Here is a 26,482-nt window from a genome sequence, read left to right on the forward strand (position 1 = left end):
ACTTGTCTCCTACTGCTCAGGTTATTACTAACTCCCAAATTTCTAAGCCCTTTAAATTACAGCGGAGAACTAGACAAGGTTGTCCTCTTAGTCCTTTACTTTTTGTGTTAGCTATAGAACCCTTACCAATAGCATTTCGAGAACCTAGGGACATTTCTGGTATACTAAGGGAAGGTATGTCTCATAAAATTTCATTATACGCTGATGATATTTTACTTTTTATCTCTAACACTGAAACTTCTTTACCTTTGGTTCTTTCTTTAATCTCCCAGTTTAGTTCTTTTTCAGGATATAAGCTGAACCTACTTAAAAGTGAGCTATTTCCTTTAAATGACCTCATGTCATCAAATGCTAAATTTCCGTTCAAAGTTGTTACAAGTCAGTTTACATATCTAGGTGTAACAATTACTAAAAACTTCAAGAATTTATTTAAAGAAAACTTAAACCCCTTATTGAATTATGTGAAAAAGACGCTTTCTAAATGGTCCCCTCTTTCTTTATCCCTAATTGGCCGAATTAATTCGATTAAAATGAAGATTCTTCCTAAATTTTTATATCTTTTTCAGGCCTTACCTATTTTTATTCCTAAGACGTACTTTGATTCTTTAGATTCAATTTTAACCTCGTATATTTGGAATAATAAACAAGCTCGTTTAAGTAAAGTTTACTTACAAAGAAATAAAGAGATGGGTGGACTAGCCCTACCCAATTTTACGTTTTACTATTGGGCTGCCAATATAAGGAATATTACTTTCTGGTCTTATTATATTTATCATAAAGATTGCCCATCATGGTTCTCCTTAGAAGTTAATTCTTTAAAAAATTCCTCTACTGTCTCTCTTCTTGGATCATACTCTTCTTTTTCAGCAAATAAAACAACAGATAACATAATTGTTAAGCAAACTTTAAGGATCTGGTCTCAATTTAGAAAATTTTTTGGTTTAGCAAATTTTTCATTATCATCTCCCATTCTCCTTAATCATTTTTTTTTATCCCTTCCATGACTGATAAAGTCTTTAAGGATTGGGATGAACTAGGTGTTAAGTGTTTTTGGGACCTGTTTATCTCAGGATCTCTTGCTTCATTTGACCAATTGTCAAATAAATTTGCACTCCCAAAAGCACATTTTTACAGATACCTTCAAATTAGAGATTTTCTACGTTTCCAATTAGCTACTTTTCCTATAGGTCCTGATAAAAATTTACTGGACGATCTTTTAAATTTAAAACCTTTTGTTAATAGTTCTATTACCAGTATCTATAACCTGTTGATTGATTCTAGACAAGATTTTTTAGATAAAATAAAAAAAGCTTGGGAGGATGACCTAAATTGTCAGATTTCTGATGACAGATGGAATAAAATTCTTATACGGGTTAATAAATCATCTTTCTGTGCTTGTCATTCTCTTCTACAATTTAAAGTGGTTCATAGAGCTTACATTTCTAAACAGAAGCTGTCCAGTTTTTACCCGAATGTTTCTCCACTTTGTAATAAATGCAACTCTGCTGATGCCTCTTTAATTCATATGTTTTGGTTTTGCCCTACAATTGAAAAGTTTTGGCAGGAAGTATTTCATAACTCCTTCTCAACTTTTTAGGGTCCAATTTGACCCAAATCCCCTTACTGCCTTGTTTGGTATTACTGCAAATGAAGTATAACTTTAAATACTCCTAACCTACAGGTTTTAGTTTTTACCTCTCTTCTAGCAAGAAGAGCAATCTTGCTTAAATGGAAGGAGTCTACCCCTCCTACACATCTTCAATGGCTACGTGATATTATGTCGTATTTAAATTTAGAAAAGATCTGCTGCTCAGTCTTAAATTCGAAACAATCTTTTTATGATATTTGGGGACCTTTCCTAAATTACTTTTCCAATTTATAAAGTTTAACAGTGCACAGACAATGTATATTTTTATCTTCTCTTCTTAAGTGAATATGTTTTTTTTTCTAATTATCCATTGTCATCCATCAGCTTTTTTCTTTGGTAGTTGGAAGGGGGGTGACTTTTTATATATATAAAAAATCCCTTTTATGATGTATGACCTATTTTTAAATTTTTGATTACAGAGTGGTATACCTTTTTGTGTTATGCTATAACACTTTGATCAATTTTATTACAATACATGAATGTACACAAGTTATGTTGAGATGTATCTATGTGTTGCACTCTGTAAATCTTTTTTTTCTTCTGAATAAAAATATTGTAAAAAGAACGAAAGAACTAAGTTCTTCAGTCATCATGGAGCACCAAAATTCCTAGCATAATCTTAATCAAGAAAGTAACGGGTGCACAGCAGTTATTCCTTATTACTGGATTACAGAAGGGAAAGTTATGTTTAGCCACCTCTGCTAGAAGTTTCAGAGTGGACATTAAACAAGGATAAGAATGGCTTCAACATTGATGCCATCTGGATGAGGAAAAGAAACACCACTGCTCACATATGTATAGCTGTGACTTCAGTCTCTCAATACATACAGTGCGTTGCAAAAGTCTTAGGCACCCGGGGGGGAGGGGGGTGAAAGAGAGAGAGAGAGATGCCCCCTGAAGCAGGGTGAGGAGGATGGGGGAAAATAACACAAAGGAAAGCAAATCAGACATTGCATCAAGGGAAGACTTGCATAATCTTAGTCTCTTAGTCCCGTGAAGTTACCCCCACTAACATTCCTGGTTAGGAGATACTTCCAATAATCTGGTAGAGGCTGTGTTCACACATAAATTAGGTCAAGTGGACGGACTTACTTTCCTGAAAAGTAACAATCGGTCAATTGTATTTTTATAACAATTCATTAACTCAGTTGCTAACTTCTGTACTTTTTACTAAATCCATGGGTGAAAAATTATACCTTACAACTAACAACTCTGAAATCTCTGGATAGCTCACAGTGCTTCAAGTAGTTAGTGAGGTAAATGGCACATTGGCCTTTATTGCAAGGGAATTGGAATTTAAAAATAGAGAAGTATTGTTATAATTGTTCTGGGTGTTGCCAAATAGAGCATTGTCTTATCACGTGGCCAAGGAAATTGGATCTGTATTCTATGGAATATAGACCTGTTGAAAAGTACATCTGCACGAAGCACAGCAGGTGTTGCCTTTTTAAACCAGGAATGAATCAAACACTTTCTTTCAGAGGGTTTTAGTCCATGAATCAATATTTCTCAGAAGACAATGAAAGCCAAGTCTTCGAATATTTTTAAGACATAAGTAATCTGATACTTAATCAGTGAAATTTAAGGTTACTGCAGGCTTGAGTGTCAATTAGCCTACTCCTAATTTGTTCATTCATATACAAATACACCATTCACTATCAAGGTGGGTCACACAATCTTGTTTTCATTGTTACTAACTGCTTTCTCAGAATTTCCTACTGAACACGGTAATGAAAATGCCGTGTTTTACATACATACCTGTGGATAAGTTGGCCACATATTGAGAAGCAATATTTTAAAATTGAGGTGAGTGACTGTGAAATCCCATCACATTCCGGCAAAGGGAGAGGGAAAAAAGGTGGCAAAAATTATGGCATCAACTACTCAGCATTGTCACTGACCGGTACCATCTTAATATCAAATAGAAGATGATAATCAGCTAAAAATCTCTGAATGATTGTACTGCCTAAAGTAAGGTTTGCATTCCCTTTACTGCAAAAATGTTTGTGATAAACATCTAGTGATTTTTTTCCTTTTACCTCCCTACTCCTATCTGTTGCTTCAAAGTGAGGTTTAGATTCTGGTGCATGGTAAGCTTTACTCCTTTCCTGCTGTCTGTGATCATGTTGGAGAGACAGAAGATAAGCTTGCTCTTGTTGTAACTGGCGCTGCAATCTCTCAGCCTGTCGCTGCTCCTCCATCTCACGCCATTTGTACTCCTTTTAAGAAATGGAATATATAATTTTAAAGCAAGTTATGCCATCAAATTCACAAACTACACAATGTTAACATGCAAGTATTTCTAGCTGCAGAAATAAATTGTACATTCAAAAGTCCAAATCTTTGAAGTAAAATATGCAATTACTACTAATTCACAGGCTGCAGTACAAGCGAAGTGCAGATTCACAGAAAAAAGGTGCCAATATTCAACCTTGAAATGTTGACTAATAGTCAAATTGCATCACAAAATTTACATCCAACTAATACAGTAGATACCAATTAACTGGGCCATCGGGTAATCAGGACAGCCACTTATTTGGGACAACTCTTAAAGAACAAAAATTAATCGAGAAAATAGCCAGCATTCCCTTTGTTTGTTTGAGACACTATGTCACTTAATTAGGACAGGAGACCACTGACAAACATTTTCTTACTAGTACCAGTCACATGCATGTTGTGAGGCAATTAGATATCACACCATGCTTAGAGGGACAATTTTTAAACAGCATGAGTTACATCTGTGTGAGCTTAAAAAAAGTGTTTTTTTGTCACTGATAGCTGCTGATCAATAAGTAACATGACAATTTTGAACTGTTTTGTTCACTGCAGTTTCAAACATTCAGGCTTGAAGATGCCAGGAATGGCCAGGAGTGAAAATAAAACAATTTCACTATACTACAAGTTAGAACCAAGAAGAATTTGAAGGTGCCAACAATCATATTGAAAGCTGCAATTAAAATAAAGATTGCAGGATACAATTGACAAAAACACTATTTGAAAGCAGTTCATTATCTGCACTGATTTTGCTCATTTACAGTCCATGATACACTGAGTTCCTCCAGTATATCAGCTGAAAATATGACTGAACGTCTTGATACAATTCAGGGTCAAATTTGTGCTATATCAATCCCTCTTTTCATCAGATTGCTGAATTAAACTCTTCGTACAAATCTATTTGCATTTAATGTAGAAATAATGCTTATACTAAACCAAGATAGCTTGAGAGTTACCAGCAATATCAATAACATAATTAACTGAAAATGTTACCAATAACATGGCTTGTTCTTGAAGCAACTGCTGCTGAAGAATCTCTAAATGACGTTGCTCCTCTTCCAGCTGACGTCTGATGTACTCCTGTTACAAAATAACGCAATGCATGAGCAATATGCCAGGCTTAAGCTGAAGAGAATGTGGTTACACTTCATTTATTTTGTACCCATATACAATATAGATGTAAAACTAGGCTTCTAAAACAAATCTGGAAGAACATTTCATTTACTTTAAACAAATTGTTATATTTTTGGTTACTGTTGAACACTATTAATGTAGAGGCTTTCTCCGCTTCCTTCAGCATCAACAAATAGCACGTGCATGAACTGCTAGTCAGGAAACTGACAAACTTAATAATATATTCCAATTCCACTTTAGATCAGTGAAGCTGAAACAATTTCACAGAAGTATAAAACAAGCATTATTGCCATAAAACCTAGGATCTGCAACACAAATAAAACAGTGTGAAATAAATCAAGCATTTTGATCTCACAGGTTTTTGTCGAATATGTGACCAAATATTAACATCACTCAAAAGCTTATGTTTAAACATACGTTTGTGTTAAAACATTCGGTGGTCCTAACATATGGTGCAGGGCAATATACATCTACGAATTACATTAAAGCACAACAGGATTTAATGCATCCTGCAGAGCCTGCTATGTCCAGTAGCTACTGAGTAAATTTGCAAAAGGTAAGAATTTTGCTGATGCATGCCCAAAGGTACAGCTTTATATTTAAAGAATCAAGGGTGCATAGCAGGAGATGTGATGTATTGCAGCTGTATAGTGTAGGAGCTAACTGAAATTATTCAGGTCTGTACTTCAGTAGCTGGCATACAGTTCAAGGAAAATTAGCAAATTGATTCAGTAAGATCTGAGTATTAAATGTATAGCTCAAAGATCAGTGTGCGAAAAGTCAGATTCAAATCATGGGACATTTTCTTTACAACAACTCCATTGGAGTGAGCTTGATTTGATATCAGACTGATACCTCTTCAATTCAATAATTAAGGGATGTATTTGATATTATAAACTAAATATATATGTGGGGCAAAAAAGAGGAGAGGCAGAAAAGGAGAAGGAGCACCAGCGTGGACAAAAGTAGAATGACAAAGAAAGAACAAGGAAATTGTACAAGGTTGTTGGGTAATGGTAGCCAGGACAGATCCTAAAAAGACTGAGCAGACAAACACAGTAGTATATTAACAATTACAATGAACGTAAAAAATTGGTTAAAATCATAACAGAGAAGCTCTTTTTTCAAATTAAAAAAATGGTAAAAATAAATAAATGTTTAATCAATATGGATCAGTTAATGGCAAAACAAAGTGGTCACAAGCTACTAGGTATTACAGAGCTGTACTTGCAAAGCATCATGGTTGGGAATCAAATATTCCCGGATGCTTAAAGTTAGCCATTTGGAGAAGGACTGGAGAGTAGGTGACTTGCTGGGTAATAAGGGATATCCAGAGAATAGCCCTCCACTTCACGCTCAAAGGCCAGCGACGTGGACATGGGATGAACAACATTGGTAGTCTAGTGCCTAAAGGCCAGCAATGTGGATGGGTGATAAAGGACACCCAAAGATGTCAGGCTGACCCAGGTCGGTGGGTCCCACAATCAGATGTCAGTGAGAACAGGAGGTATGACAGCCTGTGAGTTAGTGTGCCTAGAGTTCAAACCTGAAGTATGGGGCCCCAACATCAGCTGGTCTGGAGACTGATAATCAAAAATCAAAGTCATAAAGTTGATCAGAAGTCCAGCGACTGGAGACCCGGAGACCTGTAGTTGGAGGATACATCTGACTGTATGCCTCAAAGTACATGTGATAAATAAATCTACATCTGGCAGAAGGATGCAGTGGGGAAAGGACAAAAGGAGATAAAAGAGAAATTGCTTTTTGGCTATATGCATGGAAATTAATAGAGAACCTCACAGAAATAATGAAAATTAACATGGTTGTTTTATGTAAAGGGTATTCATACTACTGAGGCAGTTCGATGAAGATTCACCAAACAAATTCTTAGGATAGATTAGGATGACTCATCTCAGTTTTGCTTGCATTTAGAATAATGACAAGCGATCTCACTTATAAATTCCTGACAGAATAGATGCAGGAAGATTGTTCCTCATGATAGGCAAACACTGGGATAGAGGCCATAGCCTAACAATCGGGGCAAGCCATTTAGGACCGAGATGAAGAACAATTTCTCTATCCAAAGAATGGCAAATCTGTGGAAATCTCAATCGAAGACGACAAAATAATCTGACTCCACCCTGAAAACATTTACAGTTGAAGGGATCAAGGTATCTGGGGGGGGGGGGGAGCAGTACTGAATCACCCATGATATTCAGTACTAGAGTAGGCTCAAGCTGTTGAATGGCCAACATCCAATATTAATTTCAATCTTTCTAAGTTTACATCTCAGTCTCAAATTTAAGTAGTATTTGCCACCAGTTCTAAATTCTCCTGGTAGAGTAAAACAACACATTGGCAAACACTGTCAATCTCCCTCAGGATCTTACTCTTCTAAACACAACAGGATTTTGTTCTTCTTCAAAAAGACAAATTCCCTCAACCAACGAATGGATCAATTTAATCCATGCTACACTAAACCCGAGTCAATTATATCCTTTGGTTCATCTACTGTTGCATACAATACTCAAAACATCCGTCACCAATGGCATAGATAATCTGAGAAGACTTCCTTACACTTTGACACCATCCCTCTTACCTAATTTGGAAATATACCATTTGTCTTTCTAAATGTTTTTATATCTGTCTCTCATGATCAGCACAGTGGAAAACCTAGCATACAAAAGATGTCCATACAGTTCTTGATTTGAACTTTAGAAAATTGTTTCGATGTTATAAATGTCATATGATCCACTGAATTTAGTCAAATTCATACACAACTGTGAATACATGAATTCATGATGTAATGTTATCTCAAACTTAGAAACTTGACAAGATTTTGAATGGCAAACACAAGGAAACCTGCAGATGCTGGAAATTCAAGCAACACACACAAAATGCTAGTGGAATACAGCAGGCCAGGCAGCATCTATAGGGAGAAGCACTGTTGACGTTTCGGGCCGAGACCCCTCATCAGGACCAGGATTTTGAATGGTTTCTGATTTGCACTGCACTTTCTAATAAACTGTGACATATGGATATAAAAACCTGCATGAGACAGCAAAATGATGTGGGTGGGGCCGGGGAAAGAAATATATCAGGCAGCAAAATTTAAACTTAAAAATGATCAGTGATCCAATCACCACTATAACACACATGGATAAATACTTGGCCTACTACAAATCAGAGTGGGGGGGGGGGTGAAGAAATCACCTGTTCTCTTTCCACTCTCCTCTTTTCTTCTTCTGCCCTTCTTCTTTCCTCCTCCTCCTTCTTTCGACGTTCCAATTCATCTAGTCTTCGCTTTTCCTCCTGTTCTCGCCGTCTTTGTTCACGTTCCTGTTGCCTTCGTGCTTCTCGCTCCCTTCTCTGTTGCTGCAAGGGGGAGAGAAAAACACTCATCAAGAACTGCTAGTTTGCTAAATTTTCCATAAATGCAGATGGGTAATAACATCTCCTTCTTGCTGACAATCAACACAGGTGCACCTCAAGGATGCATACTTAGTCCACTACTCAACTTTCTCTATAATCACAACAGTGTGGCTAAGCACAGTTTCAAACATCATCTATAAATACACCAAATACACAAGATTTGTTGGCAGAACCTCAAGTAGCAACGAGGAGGCATTCAGGAGTGAAACAGATAGGTTGGTTGAGTAGTGTCAAAGCAACCTTGGACTTAATGTCAGTAAGACCAAGGAATTGATTGTGGACTTCAAGAAGGAGAAGTTGGGAGAACACACACCAGTCCTCATCGGGGGTTAGTGATGGAAAGTGTGGGGAGCTGCAAGTTCCAGGGTGTTAACATTTCAGAGGATCTATCATGGGCACAACATATTGATGCAATCAAAGGTGGCACACCAATGGCTAAAATTTATTATACGATTAAGAGGATTGAGAGATTTATCCCACTAAAGACTAGCAAATTTCTGTAGATGTATGTTGGAGATCATTCTGACTGGTTGCGTCACCAGACATTGCCAAGCTTGTACAAAGAGTCCGAGCTTGCTGACTTGATATCAAATGGCACTATCACATTCAAATCCCCTGCCATCAACATCTTGAGAGAACCACTGGAAGCTTAAATGCTCCAGCTACATAAATAGAAGCATGATTGGGTATTCTGCAGTTATTCAATTTGTGATTCCCTTAAGTTTTTCTCATCTACGAAATGGATGCCAGGCAGAGGCATATCTACGGAAAATAGCACCTAAGGCAAGCACTGAAATTGCACGCCTGTCCAAACATCTGACACCCATCTTTTAGATAACTTTAACATAATATCAGCTCAAAAATACGTCAAGCTTGTTAATCTTTTAATTAACAAATTATGGCACTACATGAAAATTATAACTGCGCCCTCCTTGCTTTCACTGATGCAAATTGATCTATGATGTGATCAAAGGCAGTTTTCTCAGTTTCTTCTCTTTCTACACTCAGCAGAGCAAGGTCACAGAGTCTGCTTGACCCACGGAGGCTCTCAAATACGAAAGTATTAGTTTTAACTTGCTGAATGATCTCTCACAGCTGGCAATGGAAACTGCGTTGGTTAGCAGTATCTGAATAGTAATGCAAAGACTGGGGAAGATGCTCTCATCTCCATACTGAACAATAAATTTAAGAAGCTCTTCAGGTCTTGATATTTTCATGTTGACCTGCCTTGATAGTAACATTCTGCAATCCAGAATTTCTTCATATAGCTGCTGTCCATCAACATCAGAGCTGTACAATTCGCCCAAATTTTCACACTTCTTCTTTAGGTTGTTACTGTTTGCAGCATTACACAGTCCCTCGACATCAAGAATGAACCCAAACTTGGCGTCAGTGTCGTGCAAACAAGTGAACCTTCTGAACATTTCTCTTTGAAGACAGCTGAGTATTCCCTTCATAACTCTTTCCATTTCCTCCTTAGCTGTTAACCCAGCGTCTCTCTAGTTCTCATCAGCCTTTTGTCTCTGACTTCTTTCAACTTCAATATTCCATTCCTGCCAGAGACCGACTCCTTCTTCGAGTGACTCACTGACCAACATTTCTCTTTCATCATAAAAATTATCTCGGAGGGCTTTCAAATCTGGGGCAGCATCGTGGAAGTTCATGCTAGGATCCTGCAGCCTCTTTTGAATAGGGTTATTGCAAATGAATACTTAGTTCTAAAATCCTAGCAAAATCAGAAAATCGTAACTCAACATGTGGTTGTACAGCTGCCTTGCGTCACTTCTTGTTTCACTGGTCTCGTTCTCATGGTCTATCATGTCCTGGAGAACTTAAAGCATCTCCTCAAGGTACTTGTTGACAGGCTTCACTGCTTCTGTCCTTGCACTCCACCTGGTTTCGGACTCCAACTTAACAACCACAGGCACTGCGTTTTTGAGTTTTTCAACACAAAGTGAGAGAAAAACACGTAGAGAGCTTTGATGGTTCCAAAAAACGTGAGCATCATTGTATCTTGCTTGGCTGCATGTACACCCACCAAGTTGAGTGAGTGATTGCCACAATTCACAAACACTGCCGGGTTGGTTTTCTCACATTTCTTTGATGAACACCACTTCTGTGTCCAGCCATCACAACAGCATTGTCATAGCACTGTGACCGACAATCTTGTAGCTCCATTTTGTCCTTCTCTAGCTGTTTCAAGATGTCTTCAACCAAGCTCTCAGTATCCTTCTGGCTTATCTGGATAAAACCAAGGAAGGATTCTCTAACACGGACTGTTTTCCTCTCAAAATCAACTTCCACATACCTCACCACTTCTGACATCTGCTCTCGGTGTGCCTGATCAGGAGTCGAACCAAACATGAGACTTGGCTTTGCGAATGCTTTTCAGTAAACTTTGGCGAACAGTGGATGAATTTGTTCTGGACAGCTGGTGAAAGTTAAGACGTGGATCCAGGATGACTTTCCAAATGAGTGAGGTGTTCCTTTCTGACAGGGTCAAAGATGGCCAGTAGTTTCAGTAAGCCAAGGAAATTTCCCACATTGGAGTCATTGCCTAGCTGAAGTGACTCCATGTTCTCGCAAAGCCAGGTTCTGAGTCGCAAGGAATTTTATGCAGTGAAGGATTCTCATCAAGATATCATGCCACTTCTGCTTTTCCTTCTCGATCTGTGACTGAAATACTGCGTCGATAACTCCTCTGTTTCCAGCTAAATTTCTTTCCACTGTGTGAAATATTCCCGATGATTCTTGGCATATTCGTGAACACTAATCCTTTCAGGTGCTTTCCACTAGTTGAATCCACTTTTCTGCTCCAATGAGGATTGATGGTCTGACCAGGAATAGAGAAGACAACAGATACAAAATGCAGACTTTTTAAAAAGGGGAATAGACTAGCCACGAGCGAGTCACTTCCTCACCACGACCATTTCCCAATTTCCTCTTGAACCTAGCTTTGTTCATTGAGCAGTTATTTGTTGGTAGGAAAGGCCCCTCACTGTTCTGGAAATACTTCGAACCCAGCTTTATTATTTCTGTTCTCAACACGTCAGGCAGAATTGTTTTTCCTGTATCCTTGTCGAACTTCAGAAGTCCTATGTTATGCTGTTCAATCACTTCTGGTATGACAGTTTGAGGCTCTTTGACACCATCCAGTTCACTAGGTTCAGTCTCGTCAGGTAAAATCTCGTCAATAAACTCAACATCACCACCACCACCATCGTCTTCCCCTCTGTCATGTCCACATTCTCTGTGGCAGCCTCACTCTTAATCTCGTCACACTCGGATTTATCTGACTTGACTTCCTCCTCAGCTTGTGACGCATTTGTACTTGATCCACCTTCGGATTTTAACAAACTTGTAGCAGGTGCAGGCAACTCCATGGAACTTGTGGAACTACTTGTTCCGGGCTTTTCAAAGAAGGGCATGAAGAACTTTCTTGACTTCGTGGCTTTCTCTGCCTCCAACTTTCGTCTCTTCCGCCCTTCAGCTCCACTTTTTTTCTTCTTTGTGAAGAAATGTTTCACGGTCTTCTTACACAATGCTCTGAAATAAGGCCATCCTAGTGCTTCTCACACATGATAATCAAAGACAAATCATACGTCTGAAGAAAATTCTTTATTCACTATCCGAGGATGGCTTGTCTGACTTTAATAGAAACTGCTCAGTGGCGCCCCCTACAAGTGACAACTGGGGCATGTGCCATACCTGCCATACCTTAGATACGCCACTGATGCCAGGACTGCAAGTGGTTATACTAGGTTGAATCAACATAGCTTCCAATTGACTGAAGGACACAGTAGTACATTTTGTCAGTGACCGTCCACCACACGATATAACTGCCGCACGCACTTTCCTTATTTGCACAATTTTGCAGTAGCATTATGCCATTTTGCATAATACTGTAAATTTACAACTGCTACTAAAGGCAAAGACCATGGAATTCCATCACTCAAACTCAAATTGCTGAGACTGTGAGCCATTCGCACATCAATAAATAAGTTTAAAAGCCCTGGAGCTTCCTATTCAACAGCACTTCACTGCACAGTCTGCAGTTATTCAAGGCAGCTCACAGATGACAATGGGGAATTAAAACTGATAATAATTCAAGCTTGCCGAAGATGCATGTTTAAAATAAAACTTTTTAAAACCATGCACTAAAAAGCTCAATACTGATCTTCCTCACAGTACATTCCTAACATTATTTTCTACAACATCATTTCAAACCAGCTGCTTCCCAAATTCAGACAATACTACCAATATACCATTTGTATTAAAAAGCAAACATAATATTGGGCACCATTTTGAGAAATAAACAAGCCCCGACAGTGTGAAGATATTAATTCAAGTGAATGATTACACTCAGCACATTCACTTAGAATGAGTGGGAACTGGAGGCAAATCAAAACAAACTGCTGCAAGATAAAAACTAAGAGAATCTATAATTTAAGGAAGTGTTAAAAATTAAACTGGTGATAGGTGGCCTCAACAGATTAATTCCTTGACAATTAAAGCAGTGATAAAACATTGAAGTGAAGGCCTAGTAGAGAATAAATTCTGAACTAACAGTTAAAGGTCAACTTCACAATCCTTCAGCAATAAGTTTAAAGTGAGTACTCATTTATTTGAGTCAACACTTTTAATAATAAATAAAAATAACCACCTTGTTTTAGATAATAACTACATTGTTGAGAGTGAATTAAAGGACAGTATAATGACAATTATTTAGTCAGCTCAGTACGTTGTTTCCCCATCCCCAGTACACAATCTATAAATTGAAAACTACAACACCATGCACCACTACCACTTTAAATGAAAAGAGAACAATGTTATCTATTCTAATTCAGAGACTGTACTTGTCTGTCTTGAATTAATGACAAACTTAGTAAATATTGATGGGTATTGTTCCATTCATTTCATTTTGCATTCACAATCTCAACTAAATCCACGTGTGCAAGCACTCTTCATTTTCTAACCATAATTATATCTGCTTTATTTTCTTACAGTACACAGGTTTCTACAATCATACCCAAAATAAGAGACTGGGGAAATTCTGAGGATACGTTTAACTTAATGCTGTGCAAAAACTAAACACTGAACATCAATGTCAGTAGAGTTAATTTGCTTCCCATTCTTTTAGATTGGATTGGATTGACTTTATTTCTTACACATGGAGTAAAAATCTTTACATTATGTCTCCATCTAAATGTGCATTCATAGTAATTTATAATAATTTATAATGAACAGAACAGTCAATGTAACAGAAATACATTCAAATCAGTGCAAATTAATCCATCTGATTGGTGGAAGAAGCTGTCCTGGAGCCATACTGGCTTTTATGCTGCAGTACCGTCTCCCAGATGGTAGCAGCTGCTGTAGATTTTGGTTGGGGTGACTCAGGTCCCCAATGATCCTTTGGGCCCTTTTTACACACCTGTCTTTGCAAATGTCCTGAATCATGGGCTGTCCACACCACTCTCTGCAGAATCCTGCGATTAAGGGAGGTACACTTACCATACCAGGCAGTGATGCAGCCAGTCAGGATGCTCTCAATTGTGCCCCTGTAGAAAGGTCTTAGGGTCTGTGGGCCCATACCAAACCCTCAACTATCTGAGGTGAAACGGGCGTGTAGTGTCTTTTTCAGGGTCACTGAGTTGTACAGCATACAAACAGGCCCTTTGCACCATCAAGTCCAGGCTGAACGTGTTGCTCATTTACACTAACCCCATCTGGCCACATTAGGTCTGTAACCTCCTATGCATTGACTATCCCCATCCCCGTCTGATTGCATCCAATTCCACCAACTTCTCCATCAGCACATTCCAGATATCAAGCATTCTGTGTCAAGTACTCCCCCTCTAAGTCGTCCCTTCTTTCACCCTCTTGATACTTATACAATGGGGATAAAAAGATTCTGACCATACGTATCAAGGAGCACAAGTACAGAGTTCCCTAAATGTGCTGTCACAAGTAGACAGCGGTCAGGGAACCGAGTATGAAGTTAGGATGTTATGTTGCAATTATACAAGATATTATTGAGGTTGCACTTGGAACATTGTGCACAGTTTTAAATCTGTAAATATCCACTGAAAAAAATTATTATTGAAGTATGTACAAATGATCTAGTGCTTCCCTGGCGTATATGATGAATAAACTCTTCTCAGGCTTCTAGCCAAGTACAGATATCGACTTTAATTGATGTTTCAATGACAAATTCTGCCAACTTCAGGGCAGATGCTTGGGCAAGTCTAGTCCAGTGGCATTTACACCCGTCTTCTGTACCCCCGATTGGTTAATCCTCACCCAATCAAGTTTCCACTCTCCCACTTAGATGGCATTGGCGCGTGGCCTAGTGGATAAGGCATTGGTCTAGTGATCTGAAGGTCACTGGTTCAAGCCTCAGCTGAGGCAACTGAGGGTGTCCTTGAGCAAGGCACTTAACAACACATTGTTCTGCGTCAACACCGGTACCAAGCTGCTTGGGTCCTAGTGCCCTTCCCTTGGACAACATCGGTGGCATGGAGAGGGGAAGGCTTGAAGCTTGGGCAACTGCAACCCATACAACCCTGCCCAGGCCTGCGCCCTGGAAACCTTGCAAGGTGCAAATCCATGGTCTCACAAGACTAACGGATGTCTAAAAAAATTAGATTACAATCAAATTCCAGTTCTTACTTAGAACAAGACCTTGCTCTTCGTTAAAATTCTTTTCCTCTCGTTTTAGTTCAACAGCTTCCTTTACCGTGGTACCAAAAGCCATTGACGTGGCACAGTAGTTCTGTGCTGAAGTCAATCGTATGGCCATTGCAAAAGCAGTGTTCTGACAATGCTGATTTCTCCAGGTAACCCAAACAGATACACCTCCTGATCTCCTTGATGCAGGTTTCCACCATCTAGCTATATACGCTGCCCCGCATTCACAGAGAATCCTGTAAACGCCAGGCAACTGAAGACCCAGGTCATCTTTAACCCATATAAACTGGGATTTGAGCTTCCTTACTGGTTTGTGGATGGTATTAATGTGGTACTGCTTCAGAATCCTATTGATCCTTCTAGAAACCATGGAAATATAGGGAAGACAGGTAGTAGCAATGGGTTCTTCCTCATTGTTAGATTTCCTGGCTTTTCTGTCAGCCCTGTTAGCCATTCTGTAAGAACATTGTTTGTAATTGTCTTATTTACTCAGGGAGACTCGTTGGGTCCAAAATAGATTTTGCACAATAGCCTTAGACAAGGTGTCTATCAGAAACCCACTTACGCGGACTTGTACCTCAACAATAACAGCCACCATCACGCATCCCAATGTAGAGTGGTCCTTTCCACTTAGATTAACCATGCAAAAACTATTTGTGTTTCTACGCCACACCTTGATGCAACCGGATAGGGTACTGTGAATTTACAGAAGTGTGGCAAGAACATTGGTGACATACTGAATCAACATTAACTGCACTAAAGAAAGTAGAGATACTGTCATGCCTTCTTTCTGGTGGCATTTATGTATTGGTCCCAGGACAGATCCCTCAGATGTCAATACCAACCATTTCCACATCTGATCTCCTAATAAGGACTGTCTATTGGACTACCAGATTCTTCCCCCTGTAGTCAATAAACAGCACTTTGGTTTTGCTGATGTTGAGTGAGAGGTTGTTGTTATTGAACCCTATTACCAGATCTTCAATCTCCCTCCTATAGGCCAATTCATCACCACCTTTGTTTCTGCCATCAAGTGGCATCATCAGACTTAAGTACAGCATTGGAACTCTACTCAGCCATACAACTTTGTTGATTAACATTGCACAGATTAAATATCCTTTTCAATAGACAAACAATTTTTTAAAAATAGCACTGAATATACTTACAAAAAAACTACCCTGTTTACTGCCACAATGTGCTTGACAGAAATATGAAAGGTATTTCAATATCTAGTATTTCTAACAAATCTTTATCCAAACTACATTCTACTGGACTATGCTGAACATTGCAATCATTACAAATACAACCACTCTTGGATGTATGTTCTTCTGCTGCAAAACATGTTTGCTCTAATATAGAGTTTAGCAGTATCCCTCTTGCTTAGTCAAGGATCCAAGACTCAGTGGCTTCAATAGAAATTGAGAGGCAAAGGGGAAGATCTTAAGAAAATGATATTCAGCTTCAATATGTTTATTAATAAGAATTTTTATATTTGAGTTTAAGATGTAAATAAGATTGAAAGTATACGGAGAAAATTTACAAGGATGTTACCAGGTCTAGAGGACTTGATTATATTGAAAGATTGAATAGATTAGGACTTTATTTCTTGAACGTAGAGGAGTGAGAGGAGATTAGATAGAGGTATACAAAATTATACCTTTTCCACCGAGGTTGGGTGGGTCTACAACTAGATGGTCATGGGTTAAGTGTGAACAGAGAAAAGTTTAAGGGGAACATGAGGGAAAACTTCTTCACTCAGAGCGTTGTGGGAGAGTAGAACAAGCACCAATGCAAGTGGTGCATGCAAGCTCAATTTCAGCCGTTAAGAGAAGTCTAGACAGGTGCATAGATAGGAGGGTGTGATCCAGCTGCAGGTTGACGGGAGTAGGCAGTTTGTGGCTCGGCACTGACTAGATAGGCTGAAGAGCCTGTTTGCATGTTTATTTTTCATAACTTTTAACTTGCCCCAATATCAGAAACATTAAAAATCTTTTCAAATCAAAGACAGTTTCTGGATCCACAAAGCACTACACTCAGGCCTCCTGCCTAATGAAGGCTGCTAGAAGCATTCTGGGGTCAGATCTTGCTTAATGAGTCCTTGTGTTATGAAAGGCCAGCAAGGTAGACCTTTCAGTTAAGTGTGGGCAGCAGCAAACAATGAGAAATCATTCCAGGCAGGAGAACTCAACCACAAAAGCTAACCAAGTAAATTTTGGGAAAGCAATACCTCTTCAAGTCGTCGCCTTTGTTCTTTCTGTTGCTCAATGCGTTTTTGGCGCTCTGCAAGGAGCTGTCTTTTGTACTCCTCCTGTTCTCGGAGCTGCTGTTCTTGAAGAAGCTGCTGCCGGCGCATTGCCTCCGAACGCTCCTTGTTCTCCTGTTGCAATCTCAGGAAGTCACGGCGAAGAGTTGATTCTCCAGGCACATTAACAATTGAACTAATGAACAAACAAAAAAAAATTATCTCACTGTTTCTCACACAGAGATAAGTCTAGGAATTTTAAATGTGGAAATTCAGGTGCAAGTAGAAGTGCTTATTGTTCAGATCAGTCTCATCAATTGAACGGCTTTAATATGAATGAGTGCTAAATTGTGTGATTGGTTAAGAGAAATTCCAAGTACTTTTACATCGGCGATAGCACTTCCTACAACTTCAGATTTGTACAGCGAGATATTCTTAAAAGATCTTATTAAAAATTAAACTTCAAACTAGTAATACCTTGTACATTTAAATATTAACTCATCACGATGCATCTTTTCTTTAAAATTCCATTTTGAGTATGGAATTAACTAAATTAATTGAGCAAGGCGAAACAACACAATTTAGTTTAAAAAAATAAGAAACTCAAAATAGGAGGTCAGGCAACATCAGTGTAAAGGGAAACAGAGCAACATTTCAGGACAATGATCATTTAAAGCCGTTGAGAGATCAACCTGAAGTACTATCCTGTTCTTTGTTGAGAGATGCTGCCTGACTTCTTGAGTATTTCTATTTTTAGTTCAGATTTCCAACAACCGTAGGTATGTAAATTCCGTGCTGTAATTGTTATATGGTTATATGGTAAATACAACTTACAAATCATTGATTTAGGTCTTAAGTTTATTAATTTATCTGTCACAGATACAGAGTAATTTTGCACAGACTTTCCAAACTCCGCTGCTTTTAACTTTACTCAGAAAACTCAGCAACTGCAAATGTTATGGTTTTAATGACACCCACAGATTTGTATGGGACAGACAGATACAGTCTGTCAAATAGTCTTTTCTTGACATATTACTTATGTTCACAAAGAACTTTTACACAAAATTAGGTTAGAAAAATTCATAATTTCTCTTACTTCAATAATTAGTTCAAATATTTACAATCTCACTAGTAAACGGAAATATATGTACTTATTAAATATTACTTTATGCATCAGGATTTCTTACAGTTCCCTCAAATTTATAAGCTTTCTCTAAATTTTGATGATGGTGTTTATGCTTATCTCTCATAGATAGTCACATTAGTTTATGAAGAGATACTTGATTACATACAAGAAACACAGCAGAAGTGAAAGACCACTTGCCTCAAGTCTTTTCTCATATTCATTCTCTATACAAGTTTACAGCCCTGTTTCTGCTAACTTGTACTTAAATTAATATTATTTGATTTGAAGACTTTTTTGTCAAATTTTCACACATTTCTGCTCTGCGCCACCAGAGGGAGGCAGAGAACAGATAACAGGCTTTGAGGAAACATTCACCTGGGTAACAGACAGATTGGATCTGTAGTAGCCAGCGAGAATACTGCTTGCCCATTCTCATAACTGGAGAATCATGTAAACAAACAATAGAAGTTTAATGGTAAGTGAATACCAGCTGAATTAGGTGTTATATAAAGGAAAATAAAATTATGTTTTGTTGGGCTTATTGAAATATTGATTATAATTGTCTGAAAGACTCCTACTAACCTCTAGATCAAAACAGGATAATTTAGCAAAATACCATTACCTTGGCTCTCCCTCTTGTTCCGGCAATTCCTCCTCCTCTTCTTCACTCCCACTGTATTCATATTCTGTCTCATCTAAATCAAATTCAACATTAGGCAGGTTAACAACATCCAAGTCATCTGCCTTCTCTGGACAACAGGACGGAGATACGATTATTCATGGAAGGAAAAGGCTTCACTTCCAAATAATAATTAGGATCATATGCTATCATGTGCATCGCTGAAAAGCTGGTGCAGGGAGCAGGGATTCAAGCTCTTGGTTCATTGGGATCTCTTCTGGGATAGGGTGACCTGTACAAGAGATGGGTTGCACCTGAACTTGAGGAGCCACACATTTCCTGGCCGGAAGATTTGCAAATGAAAATTAGGAGGATTTAAAGCTCAGTGGCAGGGGGATGAGGCCCCGAGCAGTAGAGTGGCTGTTGAGAAATTGGGGGATAATACCAGAATCAGTGAGAGCAAATTTACTGCAGTCATTGGGATGGGTAGTACAAGTAGAGGTGAGGAAAGACCACAGGTATAAACTCTGCTGTTTCAGTACAAGAGGCTTGACAGGAAAAGTGGATCAACTCGGGCACGATTTGCTCTGAAAGCAGATTATTACAGCCATCGCTGAGGGAAGGGCAGGATTGGAAGCTCATTGTTCCAGGATACAGATGCTACAGGAATGACAAGAGGTGTAGGTATGAGAGGAAGAGGGGATAAAAGAGGACATAACAATGATTATTAGAGGATATTCTTGAGAGATCGTTGAGGCCATTGGGTAGAAATTAAAAACAAGGATATCCTCTTGATAGGATTGTATAATAGATCTTCCAATAGTCAGCAGGAATTAGAAATGGCTTATAGAGAAACAGCAGCCAAATTTAAACATAATTTTACTAATACATGCTGGGCCTTTCATAGCGCAAGGGCTTGGATGGAGTGGAATTTGCAAAATGTATCCAAGAAAGCTTCCTTTATCAATACATAAAGGAACCCACTAGAGAGGGTGCAACACTGGACTTCCTCTGGGGGAATGAAGTAGGGTAAGTGGTGGAATGTCTGTTGACAAGAACTTTAGATTTAGTGACCACAATCATATCAGTTTTAAAATAGTTACAAAGAAGCATAGTTCACCGGTTCAGAGATCAACCAGTGCAAATTTGGGAGTCATTAACACAGCAGCAAGCAGAGGTTCAGTGAGTAAGATTGCTTGCATATAAGGGAACATGCGCCAAGTGGGAGGTCTTTAAAACTGTGGTGCCAAGGGTTCATGGCCTGCATGTTCCGTTAGGTTAGGACAAAGTTGACAGGTTTCAGGAAGACTGTTTAATGAGTGATATTAAGCCTTAGTTGAGAAAAAGATGTGTATATATTACACATAAAGAGTTGGGAACTGGCGTGGCACTTGAAGCCTACAATAGTTCAGGAGTGCACTCAAGGGAAGCTAGGATATGAAAGGAATTGGCAGGCAAGGGCAGGGGAAATCAAGAGATTATATAGGAATATTAAGAGTAAAAGGGTGACTAGGGAGAGAAAAGGTCCACTTAAAAGACCAACATGGCTGTCAGCATATGGAAACAAGGGAAACTGGTGATATTTTTAAAATGCATATTTTCTTCAGTTTATACTGTGAGGAAACAGATAAAGCAGGGGAAATGTGTGGTCTGCATATAATTATAAGGAGGAAGTATTGAAGGCCTCAAAGTATCTGAGGTAGATAAATTCCAAGGCCTGGCCTAGTGCATTTGCAGACCTTGTGGAAAGCTAGAGAAGAAATAGCAGAGGCCACTGCAGTGCTGTTTTCTCCTTCTCTGGCTAGAGACGAGTTTCCAGAGGACTGCGAAGTGGTTAATGTGGTGCAATTCTTTCAAAAAGGGTAGCAAAAACCAACTATGAAACCGCATGCCAGTGAGTCTGATATTGGTGGTGGATAAGTTATTGGAGAAGATTCTCAGGGACAGAATCTACTAACATTTGGACAAAGTCTGATTCGGTTCAGTCAGTACAGCTTTGTGTATGAGAAGGCATGGCTGGAAAAAGTCAGTTCTTCAAGAAGGTAACTGAGTGGGTCGATGAGACTAGAGCAGTCAATGTTTCCTATATGGACTCTAACAGGGCCTTTGACAAGCTCTCTCATGGCAGGCTAATCTGGAAGGTTAGATCACATGACAGTCACAGCAGATTGTAGACTGGATTCATAATTACAGAGGTTTATGATCTCAGACTGGAAGCCTGTGACTAATGGGGTCAATGCTGGAGCCATGCAACACACACAAAATGCTGGTGGAATGCAACAGGGCAGGCAGCATCTATAGGGAGAAGTGCTGTTGACATTTCGGGCCGAGACCCTTCATCAGGATCACAAGGAGCACGCACCAGGTTCCTTTCCCCAGGAGGAGAGGGTGCTAAAAACCATAGGGCATAGGTTTTAGATCGGAGGTAAGACATTTAAAAGGGCACATCGGGGGCAACTTCTTCACGCAAAGGGAACTGTATATTTGGAATGAGCTCTGAGGAAGTGAAGTGGGCTCATCAGCAACATATAAAAGCCATCTAGATAAGTACATGGATAGGAGAGGCTTAGAGGACCATGGGTCAAATGTGCTCAATGGGACTAGCTTGTTGAGTGACAGACAGCATGGACAAGTTGGGCCAAAGGCCTGTATCCATGCTGTACCACACCCAAAGCATGCGTTCTGATCCATCAGAGCTATGCATGTTTTTAGGAAAAACTATCCACACAGATTCAATGCTCCCGGTCTACATAAACTGCTTTCATCATCTACTCAAGCGGTGCACTTCAGATCTGGCATCTTGGACAATCACCTTCAAATTTTGGCCTTGATAATAAACATGATTCAAAGATTACACGCACATTTATTATCAAAGAATGTATAAATTATACACCTTGAGATTTGTCTGCTTATAAGCAGCCACAAAGCAAGAAACCAGAATAACCCAATTTTAAAAAAGAGCAAAAACCACAGTGTAGAGAAAGGGGGGGGGGGGGGGGGAAACAAATCATACAAACAACAGAAGCAAGCCAACAGCATCCTGAACCAGACTGAGTTTCCATATCCATTCCCAGAGCAGCCAGAGTAGGCCCAAGCCTTGGTCCCTCTTCACCAGACCAGTGGGACAAAAACACACAGCAGCTGGATCAGTCCACAGCCTCGGTGCTACGGAGAAAGGAATCAACATTCCTGGGAGAATGAGCGAAATCAGGCCAACCCTCCCCTCCGTTCCTGACACTCAGGCTTTCAGTCTATCTGTGCCGGCATTTAAATTGTCTGAGCACCGGGAAGTGCCTTGCTCTAGGACCCAGACCCCAGCTCCACAATATGCTTGGGACTGCCTCGCTCAAAGCCATTATCAATCTCACCAAACCTGCTCAGCAAATAGATAGTGATTCATATTTAACTATAATGCCAACTTAATATCTAAGGAATAGCTACAAACGTTCGTAGTTCCTTAATGGCTTTAAGCTTGGATTACTGAGAAAAAGTAGCATAATAAATAACAATTAGGATGGAGATTTTAAAATAGGGTGGAGACTTTACAATGCAGATGTTCAAGGAGAACTTGAATGAAAAGGAAGAATTAAATCATGTACAGCTTAGAGAGGCTTGCTAAATGGTGAAGAGAATAACCTTGTTTTACTGCTGCATGCTTTAACATGAGATGATAAATTTATTCAATCAATAATTGGAAATCCTCAAAATTAATTATGGATTTTGCACTTGTATTCCATTTTATGAAAGAAATTTCATAATGTACATGCAAACAAAGTTAAAATCCTTGGTCTGATCAAACAGGAATTAATTTTCCAATGTGTAATATTATTTACAAATTTTTATTATTTAAACATCTTTTGTCATTGCATAAACATTGCACCACACACCTTTTTCTCCCCTCTTCTTCCTTGTCCTGTCAATATGATCTTTCAACTGAATGCGAACTTGCCGTTCATTGGGCTGGTCACGGATAAATGGATGTTTTAGCAGGTGTTCAGTTGAAGGTCGCAGCATGTAGTTCTTCACCAAACAGCTTTCAATAAAGCTAAAAAATTTCTTTGACCTGTAAATATACACATAAAAGGTAAGCTTTATTGAAATGGGCAAGTAAAGATCTGCAATTTAATTTGAGTCAAAGATCAAGATATGTTCATTCAGAATGCTTGATGAGGCACTAAATTTCACCCTTATCAGTTGAAATGACTATTCAGAGTTCTTAACTGGCACTTAAGCTTCAACATTAAATGATGAATTATTTCTCTACAAAGCAAGTATTCAGTTTATATAATAGAGGCAGTCAAGCATGCATTCATATCAAATGTATTATTTCACATCTGCAGGAAACCACAAAAAGGCTGTGTATATTTTCTGAGGAGACATGCACAATACAATTCGACTCTTGGATGCTTGCAGTACAATGATTTAATAGCAATGTACACTTAGATTTATCCCACATTTCAATAAAGTGTCATTTTGTTAAAGAAATTAGTTTATTTTCTTCATGATCAATAAATTCATCTTCTACCATTAATCTTGAGGCCTCTGAAAACAAGAGCAACCCCATTAGGTAAAGTTAAGAACAATCAACAAGCTCAGTACTGGAAATTTAATTGAAAATAATTTGTTAACATTTCTAAGTAGTATCTAATAACAATTGTTTAGAATATGATACACTTTTTAGTAGATTTAGAATGTTTCAAAAAAAAGTGAGTATTTGCCTCATGAATGATGAATATTTGCCTCATGAATGATGACTATTTATTCAGAGATTCAGAAATTATATTTAGCGTGGTCAATAACATTGTGATCCATAGGAAACAAACTAACAAGATTAAGGTATATAGCCTCTGAATAGAGTGATTTAGAAGAACAAAAGGATGGGTTGAATTAAAGCAGACTTTTCCAAGAACAACTGATTTTTTTATTTAAATAAAGACACAAACATTTACAAACTAGTTAAATGTAGCTGGTGCAAATAGTGGTGATACAGGATGCAGTTTGTACATTTTAGAGTAAGTCATCTTTTTTTGCATGCAAAAAGGGAATCTAAATGTAATACTCTAATTCAGTGCATTCATAAGAAGGAGTGCCACACAGTTTACTTGAAAAATATGGAAATACCAGAGACTACATCATGAAGCATTTGGATTCACGTACGTCCAGGGAAAATAATAGATTCCAAATGTAAAAATTTTTAACTTCTACTCAAGTTCTAAAGTTTCTTGAAGCTGAAATTAGATATAAAGATGATACTGAAGATCACAGCAAATGACTGGATAACTTATGGATTAAAACTTGCATAAATACCGCTGTAGAATGTTTTTGGAATATAATATGAAAAGATTGACATTGTTCATAGGTACAGCCAAAGGGGGAGTTAGAGGGAACCTCCCTGAAGCATATTGGACATTAAGAATCATGCATAAGGTGGAATCTGAATGACACTTTTCCAGTAACACCAAGTAACACCACTTTTCCAATTATGCACTGCATAATTAAATCTGTGATTTTAGTTTGTCTCCTATGTACTTATTTGGCTAAACCAGTCAGACAGCACAGAAGAAAATTACTAGTGAACTGCAAGAATAACAAGCATCTTGAATAATCTACTTGATTATCTTCTTGGACCAACAACATAAACATAACTCCAAATTGAGCTGAATGTTGGTTGGGTGAATTAATGAGGAAGGATAAAATTGAATGAATGAGTAGCTGTTTCTTCACACTTGGTTTTACACATTATTTCAAAATTCCAGTTTACTGTTAAATGATATACAACACATGATACAAAAAAAGCATGGATATGGATATACACAAGTCCACAGAAATGGTCTTATTCTACCACTGGAATATTAGAGAAAAAAAAACCAGGAAAATAACAAGATGAGAAAATAGAAGTAAAAAGAAATAAACCATTTACAAGGAATAAAAAACTGATTGAGGTTGCACTGATCATGAATCAACAAAGTCAGCTTTTTGAATTAGATTTGTGCTGAGTTTCTTCTCACTCAGGAGAGAGTTTCATCACTGAAGCTGTCATTTGACTACTATTATGGGAAATGATGCACTGAGAAGGCTATGAAGCAAATAACACATGCAAACTTTACCCCATGTTTCAAAAAGTACTAACCATTTCTTGGACTTTAAACGTGGAGGTGGATTCCTAGGAATGAGGAACAGAGCTCTCATTGGGTGCATGTCGCAGAGGGCTAAAAGCGAAAACATACAATAGCAATTGTCAACGCTGTGTCATTGTTAACTAAATGAAAAGGCAGGATTTATTAAATTTCAATCATTTAAGTCAACCCTTCCCAACCCCCTTCTATCACCCAATTCAAATTGAATTAAGGCACAAAAATCACAATGAAACTACATATTGTCCAAGGACAATCTTCATTTTCTTAGTTAGTTAAAAATAATCTTAGTCCTGTAGAGCACAAAAATGTTCCTGAGTGAGAGTCAGTTTTATAATTCACAGCTGTGATGCTTAACCAGATGGTGATAGTTCTGATCCTTTTACTACCCGGTCAGGAACCGTCTCTTTTCATCCCATTCACCACTTCTTGTACTTCCTCCTTTACTGCCAATGACTTGAGATGCAATCTCAAGAATGTTTTCTTTAATTTGAATAATCCAATCAAAATATCAGGAATCTAATTCAACAAAAGGACCCAGATCAACTGAGAAAGTGGCAGATGGAATTTAACTCAGGCAAGTGGAAAGTGGTGCACTTTGGGAAGTTAAACCGAGGCATTCAAAGCAATGGAGGAGCCCTTGGGAAGGTTAAAAAATGGAGATACATTGGGGTACAAGTACAAAGTTTCCTAGAAGTGGTGACACGGTTCGGCAAGGTGGTGAAGGTAAATGGTATGCTTGCCTTTGTTAGCCAAGGTTTTGAGTATAGGAGTTCAATGTCTTGATAGATCTATACAAGACAATGGTGAGACCCCATTTGAACTGGCTGCCCAGCTACATTCATCATCATTATGTGCCATGTCATATAACATAGGTGACTACGGTCTCCATGACCATAATTATTCTTGCAAGTTTTTCTATAGAAGTAGTTTGCCATTGCCTTCTTCTGGGCTGTGTGTTACAAGGGGGCAACACCAGCTGTGATCAATACTCTTCAGAGATTGTCTGCCTGGTGTCAGTGGCCGCATAACCAGAACTTGCGATATGCCACAGTCGTTCATACGATGATCCACCACCTGCTCCCATGGTTTCACCGTGACCCTGATTTGGGCCCAAACGGGTGCTACATCTTGTCCAAGGGCTAGTGGAGGGGAGTCACTTTTTTGGTAGAGACATATTTCC

General features: G+C 38.6%; 1 protein-coding gene across 2 annotated transcripts in view; it reads right to left on the reverse strand.

The window, feature by feature from the left end:
• The window catches only part of LOC132391359 (mitogen-activated protein kinase kinase kinase kinase 4), a 268,779-nt gene that overhangs the window by 42,357 nt on the left and 199,940 nt on the right, over nucleotides 1-26,482 (reverse strand). For both annotated transcript variants that reach the window (XM_059964431.1, XM_059964432.1), the window contains exons 9-15: nucleotides 25,296-25,374; nucleotides 23,053-23,228; nucleotides 19,169-19,241; nucleotides 17,406-17,616; nucleotides 8,270-8,431; nucleotides 4,916-5,002; nucleotides 3,688-3,867 (exon numbers count right to left, since the gene is read on the reverse strand). In XM_059964431.1, the coding sequence (XP_059820414.1) occupies nucleotides 3,688-3,867; nucleotides 4,916-5,002; nucleotides 8,270-8,431; nucleotides 17,406-17,616; nucleotides 19,169-19,241; nucleotides 23,053-23,228; nucleotides 25,296-25,374 (968 nt within the window). The remainder of the gene's footprint in view (nucleotides 1-3,687; nucleotides 3,868-4,915; nucleotides 5,003-8,269; nucleotides 8,432-17,405; nucleotides 17,617-19,168; nucleotides 19,242-23,052; nucleotides 23,229-25,295; nucleotides 25,375-26,482) is intronic.

The sequence above is a fragment of the Hypanus sabinus genome, chromosome 3 (genome assembly GCF_030144855.1).
Source record: "Hypanus sabinus isolate sHypSab1 chromosome 3, sHypSab1.hap1, whole genome shotgun sequence".
NCBI classification, from domain to species: domain Eukaryota; kingdom Metazoa; phylum Chordata; class Chondrichthyes; order Myliobatiformes; family Dasyatidae; genus Hypanus; species Hypanus sabinus.